The sequence below is a fragment of the Montipora capricornis genome, chromosome 3, assembly GCF_036669925.1.
Source record: "Montipora capricornis isolate CH-2021 chromosome 3, ASM3666992v2, whole genome shotgun sequence".
NCBI lineage: Eukaryota > Metazoa > Cnidaria > Anthozoa > Scleractinia > Acroporidae > Montipora > Montipora capricornis.
In genome coordinates, this window is record NC_090885.1 from 73,041,465 (window position 1) to 73,051,106 (window position 9,642).

Sequence of the window (9,642 nt, forward strand, 5' to 3'; positions counted from 1 at the left end):
TTTCCAATGTCGTCAGTAAAGTGTGGTAGTTTATTGATCTATATTTGCAATGATCCCGTAATCTACAGTTGAGTCTGCGACAATTCCGACGATCGGCACTGATTGAGAAAGCGATCTTGTCCAGGATCCCATGAATAGGAGCTTGCATCTCCCATACAAACCCTATGAGTCAACCTTTGCGCGTACGTATCTTTCTATTTTTAGAACGACACGAGTTCTTCGGCTCTGCACGCACTGTTTTAAATGGCCGATCAGAAAAATAATAATCGACAAAATAAAGTCAAACGAAGACAAAAATAACAAAAGCAATGTATGCAAATCGAGCAAATTGATGTAAACTGATGTAAATATGAGTCTCCTGCTGAAGGGTTAGTTCTAAAAATAGAAAGGTTGACTCAAGGATATAGGTCATATTGAGGCTCCTAATCACGGACTCCTGTCTTGTCAAATTTTCCAATGTTCGGCCAGTAAAGCTTGGCGTCTTTGTATAACAGTGACTTGCACAAAATAACGTTTCTGTTGGATATAAAAAGAAAGTCGAAGTGTAAACAGAGTAAGCCACGGACAGATACGGAAGTGAACTGTTTTCCTGTTTTATAACTTGTCTTCACACTACCATATTTACACTGCAAGCATCTTTTCACCAGAAGGGACGATTAGTTTGAAAATCTGGTAGAGACCACTGTCCTGGTATGAAAAATGTTCACTGGTTTTCGTGCGTGGCTAAAAACATCGCGTGCTTACACTCTTTAGAAATAAGTCACCTAATCCACGTTGGGCTCACTTCTTCCTGCTCCTTCCGACCCTTTGTTTCGTCTCTCACCGGCAGATCTTCAACGAAGACGGATACACTCAAAGGGGCCTTCCTGAGCAAGAGAAATGCATGAACTCCTTTGGGACTTCATACACAGTGTAGGGTTAAGAGGAACGCCTCTTAATTTTGTTGGAGCTTAACGCCTCATTACATTCATTCGGGTGAAATGAACAGAAATCAAGCCAAAAACTACAATCAGGATATTTAAAATATGTTAATTTATCATCCTTATGGTTTTCGTGTGGGTTGTATATATTGATCTGCAAAAAGCTTCCCACATTGTCGACAACCACATCTTGCTGCAGAAACTTTCACACTACGGTGGTGCGAGGAGTGATAAATGACTGGTTTTTGTCTTACCTTTGCAAATGGAATTCAGACCACACAAATCGGGGATCACATTTCTAAAAAAAGAAAAAAAAAACCAGAAGGCTGCGTCTCTGGGTCCTCTATTGTTCCTTATTTGTATAAATGATATTTATATAATAAACTACCTTTCTACTTATTGGCCGATGATACAAATTTGCCTTGTTCTAACAAGTGTCTTAAATCACTCGAAACAATCGTGAACGAGGAATTATTGAATATCTATGACAGGTTAAACTCAAATAAACTCTCCCGTTACACAAAAAGACGAACTTCGTTATTTTCCATCCTTACCAAAAACGACTAAATTATGAAGTAAATCTGAAAATATATGATAACCATGTAAATAGTTTTATTAATCGGGAGCGCAAAGATTATGTAAAATATTTAGAGGTGTTGATCGACAGCAGCCTTTCTTGGAAACACCATATCAGTCACATTGCATCAAAAATCAGAAAAAATGTTGGCATTATTTGTAGACTTAAACATTTTGTTCCTTTTTCAACATTACTTTGTATTTACTAATCACTTATTTATCCTTACTTGAGTTATGGCCTTGTCATTTAATTTGGGGTCAAGCAGCCAAGTGCCGTATGGATAAAATACTATTACTTCAGAAACGGATTGTACGCTTAACAAGAGAAAATGAGGGGACAGAGAAGGAGGCTCCCGGTCCAGCCCTTGGGATATGTCATGTCCACGAAAGATATTTTTAGATGAGCGGAAGTCTTCCGAGACGTCCGCATGCAGGCCAACCTCGGTCCGATGTTTGAAAGAAAATATATATTCATCAGCCTTTCACGTGCGCCATCATTTTCTCTTTTCACTAAGAACCTGAGAGCGAGGCAAGACTGCATGCGGACGTCTCAGAAGACAGACTTCCACTAGAACAAAGACTTCCGCTCGTCTAAAAATAACTTTCGTGGACATAACATATTCCGGCCAACGCCTTGAGCCTCCCTCTCTGTCCCCTCATTTTCTCTTGATTTTGCTAACTTCAATTCACACGCTATCCCCTATTTCATATCTTCTAAGATCCTGCCAATTAACATGCTCTATTTCAAATTATGCTTCCTTTTGATGGTTGATGTTTCCAACAATTCCATTCTGTCTAATTTCTCAGATTTGCTCACGCCTACAAATAAAATACATAGCTCTTACACCCGATCAGCTCTTGGTAACCATGTTGTTAATTATTCGAGAACAAACCAACTTAGATACTCGTTTTCAAGGATTGGATCAAAAATCTGGAACAACATCCCAGAAAATCTCAAAAATCTTCCAAAACGCAGTTTTAAGAATCAGTTAACTAGGACCTTATTCAAAATCCTTCAAGATCGGGAGAGTTATCTTGATGTGAATGAACTAATTGATGCGATGTCCACAGTAAAGTGAAATAAGGTTTAATTGTGTATCATAATCCAGTGTGCCAAATCTAATTTTTGTTATCTGAAGTTCCTATTGTTTGCCATTTTTAGTTGGCCACCATTTTAATGTTCTTTTGTTTTCTTGCAAATTAGCCCTTGTTGCCTCGTTCAAGGTTAAATATTTCAAAATAAGAACGAGGCAAAAAGGGCTACTTTGCAAGCCAAGAAAGAAATACCAAAATGGCGGCCATTTTGGAATAAAAAAAATCAATGAATGAAATAATGAAGTAAAGTCGAAACATTGAGATATTTTAGAAGTGTACTAAATGAAAAAGGTGTTCAAGTCTCATGGCTGGCGATTAATTGCATGAGTTTTTTAAGCAAAATGCGCTGCTCAAAATGAGACTAAAGATGTCCTTTACCCTGCATTGCCGGATTTCTGGTACTTTGAAGACAGCTATTGGAAAGAAAGAGAGAGAGAGGTAGAGAGTCAGAGAGGGAGGGAGGGGGCTAGGGAAAGAGAGAGAGAGAGAGAGAGAGAGAGAGAGAGAGAGAGAGAGAGAGAGAGAGAGAGAGAGAGAGAGAGAGAGCAATCAGTGGCACAACTTTCTTACCATAATCACAGTTCTCTCCTGTCCATCCTGGATCACAGGAACATGTATACTGATCATCACCCTCGATGCAAACTCCATTAAAACAAGGAGAGCTTGCACACACATCAGCATCTAAATCTGAGAGAAGACCACGATAGTGGCAGTTTCAATATGCTAAGAAAATGAATATCAGTCAGTTTTGTGATGAACATCGACAGAGTCCTTTCTGGGGGATGACAGACCATTTAATACTTTTTTGACAAATGGAAAAACAGTTATACAGAAGAAGAGGACGCAGTTTACTGTAATCGTATTAATTGAGAAAAAAAAATACAGACCAACAAATCAGAATGTTGTTCGTCTTGAGGTGACTTAATCAACTGTGTGATTTTATTATTCTGCGAAAGTTACTGACCTTTTTGCCAGGAATCATAGCCACCAATTGTGACTTGAGGATGTTTAGCTTCGGCAGGTATTTTTTGCATTTTACAGGTTGCAGGTTGCAGGTTGAAATTTCATTATAACTGGAAAACCGCTGGCACTAAAAAGAAAGGTAAAGCGATAGACTTGCCTTGACTGTTACATGAATAGCCAACCTTAGGCCTAAAAACGTTTCTTTAGTCCTAATTAGGCCTCGGGTTAGCTATTCATGTAACATTCACGGCAAGTCTATCGCTTTACCTTTCTTTTTAGTGCCAGCGGTTTTCCAGTTATAATGAAATTTCAACCTGCAACCTGCAAAAAATACCTGCCGGTTTAGCTTAATAGCTAAGTTTGGTTCGGTTTACAATTTTTATATTTGAATAATTTGTTCTGAATCATTTGACGTGTTTATCACTGCCTCACCGTAATCACAGTTCAGTCCTGTCGACTCTGGGTCACAGATACATGTATAATTATTATCGCCATCAATGCAGACACCGTAAAGACAGGGATCGCTTGCACACTCATCCGTCTTTAAACCGGAAAAAAGAACAGTGCCGTGACAACAATTAACATCTCCTAAACAAAGCTTTAAGTGGTCGCATTTGAAAAAGACTTTGTGATGGTTTTGCGGGGTAATAAAACAGAAATTACGCGTTTTGGCCGATTATGACTACTTCCCACTGCCGATCATACCCTTAGTTTTTGGGAGGTTCTTTGCATAAAAACAATGGGCCTTATTCACATAGCGGCCATGTTGAGTCCCGAGGGACGGGAAACTTTTGTTTTGCGCATGCACCAAAACTCGTTCCCAAACATTTCAACTCGAGGCTTCGGGGTACGAAATATATTGTCTATGGCCAATATGGCCGCCGCGCGAATAAGGCCCATTGGGTATTTTGTTCTGTGAAACATGATTCAGTCCCAAGAGAAAATAACTTGCGTTACTTTCATGTAAAGAAAAGGAACGTACGCATTATGGGTAAGTGAAAGTAGACAGTGTTTTCTTAAAGTCAACATTTAAAAGCCTTAGTGTTCACCTGGCCAGCATGTGATGCCATCTCCTGTAAATCCTTGATTGCATGTGCAGTTGTAAGATCCAACGGTGTTATTGCATGTAGCGTCCACGTGACAGGTATGCGTCGCTATTTTGCATTCATCCAAATCTGTGCCGAAAAGAAAATATCCTTGAAAAGAATTTTAGGTGCGATCCTTTTTAACAAATCTCAACCAGGACTCAACAAAACCTTCGTTCCTGGTCATTTTCTGTTCATTTATGCCAACCCTAATATACAAAGCTGTTCATTATCGATAACAGTGTCGAGGAGGAAGACAAGAGCAAAGGAGAAGCTAGAGTATTTACTGATCTAAATGAAGCAAATCGCTTTAAGAATTAGAAAATTATGAAGGCAAAACGGTGGTTTAATTCCGCGGTCTACGTTAGGCTTTCTTTCAACGTTAGTAAAATGGGTGTATCATTTAGAAACCCTTCTCTCCCCTCCCCCGTCTCCTCCTGAACCAAAAGTTAGCATCGAGTCAAAAGGTCACTTCGAGGTATTGTGATGCTGTTGCCGAGTTCCAGTTTCAATAAACAAAATGCGAGACCTTTGACTATTCGCCTGTTTGGTGTAAAAAGGGACCCACCTGTTTCACAGTTGTTTCCAGTATATCCAGTCGCACATGCGCACACGTGCGAATCATGCTCAAAGTCTGGGTAGCAACGGGCATGTTCAGGACATTGAGCTTCTAGGCAGGAATTCTATTGTTCAGAACAACAAACAAATTTCAATTGAAATTAAGGTGGGCCACGTCAATTGAAAACTAAACTGAAAAAAAAAGGAATGATTCGACAGAATTTAAAAAAAAAAAGCTATGATATGCATGTGGGTAGAGGAGCTGCTTCTTGTTCACTGCTCAGTCTATGCGACTTTTTCTTTGTTCCATCATAACTATAAACTATGTATGTGCTTACTTGACCGCTGCCTTAAAAAGGCTTTTCAGGGCCAATAAAACAAACGCAGCAAATCTGACAACTGACGGGAAGCAGAACATTTAAGTTGCTTCTTTTTCAAAGCTGAGTGATATTAATGCCCCAAGAATATTTTAAAAAACGTTTAAAACTATGTGTCAAGTTCTTACGGGTTGCTATTCTACTCCTATTCAGAAACAGTGAGAATTGTAGTCTCATTAAACTCTTTATTACAATTCTCCTGAAGATACAGTTGGTGACAATCTATATACAAAATCAGATCACGTGGTTACATATACGTGATTACATCATTTGACATTAATAGCATGCACTAAAACACTACACTATGAAATCTTTCTAGCAAGTCAGGGATCACGTATATAAAGTTCCAAATAAATCAGGTTGTCGATGCCGTAACTAAGTACTGTCCAGCTCAGTTCGAAGGTTCATTCTCAATTCGCCGCCAAGTTAACATAATGCAACTAATGATGTCTAAGGAGTAAGCGCCCGTAGGTATAATGGGAAACTAGTTGCTTGGCGACAGGTAAGACGACAACTGAAAAAAATTAGATTTTTATGCAGGATTCGAACGAGCTAGATCATCCGACCAGTGTCACGGAGGTCGTCGTTCTCGTTCCCAGATCCCATGGTTTCTCCTAGCAGGCGGAGAGTTCACACGAGGAAACAAAGGGCTCTGGAAACAAAGGATTTGAAGTCCCAGGTACTAGGAATTCCGGAGTTCATATATGAGTCGTCAATAGTACTAAACATGGCGGCGCTTAGAGGCATTTCCTTCGAAGAAGCGTAGAGAATGTCTCTCTTCGTATCGAACAGAAAGAAGCAATAACTAATATCGTTACCGACCTATCGCGCCAAATTGGCCACTTTTATTTAGGATTCAAGATTTTATTGTTCGCAAGCTAACCAATGAGAATATTTGAATTTTCTATATCACCAGAGCCGTTCGTTTTCTCGCGCGAATGCCCGGCCTCCTAAGAGAAACGATGGAATCTGGGGAAGAGCATGGGAACCTTGCCCAGGACTCCTCGGACTTTTCAGTTTTCCTTTCGCCCGTCGCCAACTCGTTTCCCAAATTAACAAAATTATTGACAAAACAACATGATACGATTTTACGGGAATCTGCTAGGCCTATGAAAATAAAGAAACCTGTGTTAGTGTGTCATACCCTTATAGCCCGGTAGATAAATCCTCGTTTAGCAATTAAGTCCAGCTCATCTCTTGTAGCATCCGAGTCGCTAAGCTCACAAACATAGTCGCCACTATCCGTTAGTCCGAAATTGTAAGATTCACAGTTGACTTGCAGGAAGCACCGAAGCTCACATAAGTCTTGTGACGTCACTGTGGTCAGAGTGTTTATTACATGATTTGTCAAGGCTTTGTCTGCTATTGGCTCCACAAACGTTTTTGTAATGCATGACTCTGGTTTAAAATAATCAAAAAGAGGAAGAATTGCGAAAATTGTGCTATATTCAATAAATTTGCTGTAATTAATTGATTCTTCGGTTCACAGAAGCTGAGTTTTGCGAAGACAACATATATACTTATGAAAACATGGTCGTAAAAAAAAAATCAAAAATGTTCTTTATGCTTCGAGTTATATCTCTGTGAAATTAAATGTTTTGGCAAACATTTTTGGAACCTCAATCTTTGAAAAGCAGATGCAATCAGTCAGTCATCACCCCCCCCCTCCCCCCCCGTTACTCATCCACCTCGCTCACTCCCCTCCAAGAATTACGTTCATTGGTTCATTGTCAGGAGGGTGCTTGGGGGAATTGTCAAAAATCAAAGAGGGCTATTATCAAGTTAGCAAAGTCTCTTTAAGGATAAGATTGCAGGAAAGTTGGTTTTTGATGGAAGAGGATGATTATGTTTGCACACCTTCACTAATCATTCAATGTGCATATATATTTATTTTATCTCTTTACTTATGTAATACTCGCACTTAGACTTACTCTGTGAACAGTCCCACTCGCTACCTGCCTACATTAGCTTAAGCTATTTGCGGGCTAGCATTGTTTTGTATTAATTTGATATTGACTTAATAATAATAAACATGACTCTAATAAACTTGACTCTAAAGCCATGCAGTAGCAGTTGTATCATATCATCTCACAATTAAAGAAAGAACATTTTAACAATGTGTTGGGAACTTTTTAACTTTATCAAAGATTTATCAGGCAAAAATAGTTGTAAGAAAAAAAATGTTTCGTTTATATTTAATTTTTTTATTCTTCTTCTATTGTAGCCCTGACAGAAACTTGATTATCTTGTCTCATTAAATGACAAGTTGTCAACGATTTTGCCAAATGTTTAGCCGGAAAGTTATTTTCTTTGGATTTTACCCCAAGGTACTTCTATTAATACTTCAAAGAACTCTCTCGCTGGTTCAGTTTAGCATCAGTGAATTCGAAGCGGGGCAATGAAGTTTCTTTATTTACAATTAACAATTATTCCACGAGCGCGCGTTGGATAGCCAAGGAGGCGCATAGCGCAAAGTTGCCTTTTTTCATCTCATATCTACAAGCGCGAGAGGAATAACTGTTTGATTAAAAACGTCGAAAAAAAAGATTTTTTTGGGCTCCTTTTAATTTGAGCTGACGAGTACGCTTACCATAATTTAGAGCATGGTATACTCGCTCATACCATGATGGCTAAGCCAATCAAAATTTTACAATTGCATTATCCAATGATCTAGTTTTTTTATATCATGCTATAATAAGGAAAAATCGGAGGCTTTGAAGCACCGCTAAACATAGTTTGAACCTCATGAATTCTTTATTTGTGTCTGTTTTTGCGTTCAGCATTGGTTTTGCTATACCAGATGACATTTTTCTGTTTGAGTCCAAGAACACTCATTCCATTAAAATCTTTCGATAAGTTTCCGAGTTATTTAACAATTATTCCATAAGCGCGCCTTGGATATGAGATGGTAACTAGCTATAACCAGTCTCATATCCAACAAGCGCGAATGGAATAATTGTTTTATTAAATTCCTTCAACTCCAAAAATTTGAAAGTACGAAATACGAGCGGAAAAAGCGAGCAAATCCGAGCGAAATCGAAAAAAACTTGATGAGAACTGATGCGATGTTGTGTAATACCTTGTTGTCAGACAGACGCAGGCTCATCACAAAAACATTTCTTGCCTTTTCGCGTACTTCTAAACGTCGGAATTGATCCAAACTTTCCAAAAATAGTTGCATACAGCCTATAGCTTGATCAAGTCTTGACATTATGTTCAGGGCATCGCGGGCTTCTTGGATAAAGCTACGCGATCATGCATTGAAAAAAGATTAACTTCAGCTCTTCTGGGATTGGGAAATAGCTATCAAGAGATTGTGTGCACAAAAATTGCCACCTACCTCCCGAAACGCGACTGTGGAAAATTTGTGTCAGTACGATGATAATAGCCAAAATTAAAAACTTGTGGAAGGCCATCGGACTCCGGCACAAGATAAATGCTTTCCGCCGGGTGATGGTGTATGTTGTTATTAATCGTGATGTTTTTAGACCTCACTGAAGTCGACGACTGACTTTAAAAACCGTTCATGAATAATTTACAACAGGTACAGTAAATTAGCTGTCATATGAAAATAACTTTGTTTGTGAATTTTTTTTTTTCAAGTACGGGAATACTTGACGTCCCATGTAACGATATTAAATTTCTCTGTTCGTCAGTGATTATGGCAGGCTAGAGCGAGTTTCAATTGAGTATCGTAAAACCAAAACCAGACAGAAACAATCCAGTAAATCAATCAAAACTCGAAGTAATTACTCGTAGCCAACACATGGCGCGGGAAAATGTGCACGCGCAAGCAACGTGTGGTTTTGGTTTCACTTCTGATTGGTTGAAAAAATGGCGCGAGAACTTTCAACCAATCATTGAGGGAAGTAAATGCAAAACCAAAGCAATTCACTAATTACTTTCGACACAATTGAAAACCGCTCAACTATACCTTGTTAAACCAAAAAAATTGTTTGAAGCGAAATATATTTTTGACTAGTATTGTTTTAACTGAAAATTGTAAAAGGAGTTTTTGGTGTTGGGACTTATTACAAAATCTTTGGAGCAAAATATGTCTTATAAATT

The 9,642-nt window shown here is 38.7% G+C and overlaps 1 protein-coding gene across 1 annotated transcript; it reads right to left on the bottom strand.

Annotated features, from left to right (window-relative positions):
• On the bottom strand, positions 1-9,032 carry LOC138044003 (fibropellin-3-like). The gene is made up of 8 exons (XM_068890578.1): positions 8,915-9,032; positions 6,719-6,972; positions 5,208-5,322; positions 4,604-4,729; positions 3,987-4,097; positions 3,162-3,278; positions 1,175-1,218; positions 1-516 (listed from the first exon to the last, which is right to left on the bottom strand). Exons 1-7 carry the CDS (start codon positions 8,988-8,990, stop codon positions 1,211-1,213), a joined length of 807 nt encoding a protein of 268 aa, XP_068746679.1. The 5' UTR covers positions 8,991-9,032; the 3' UTR covers positions 1-516; positions 1,175-1,210.
• Positions 9,033-9,642: the final 610 nt, after the last annotated feature.

Coding starts and splice junctions, on each gene's coding strand:
- LOC138044003 (XM_068890578.1), bottom strand. CDS start 8,990: ATGGCCTTCCACAAGTTTTTAATTTTGGCTATTATCATCGTACTGACA. Junction 5,323..6,718: donor TTATCTACCGGGCTATAAGG/GTATGACACACT, acceptor TCTGAACAATAG/AATTCCTGCCTAGAAGCTCA. Junction 3,279..3,986: donor AGGACTGAACTGTGATTACG/GTGAGGCAGTGA, acceptor GTCTTCTCTCAG/ATTTAGATGCTGATGTGTGT.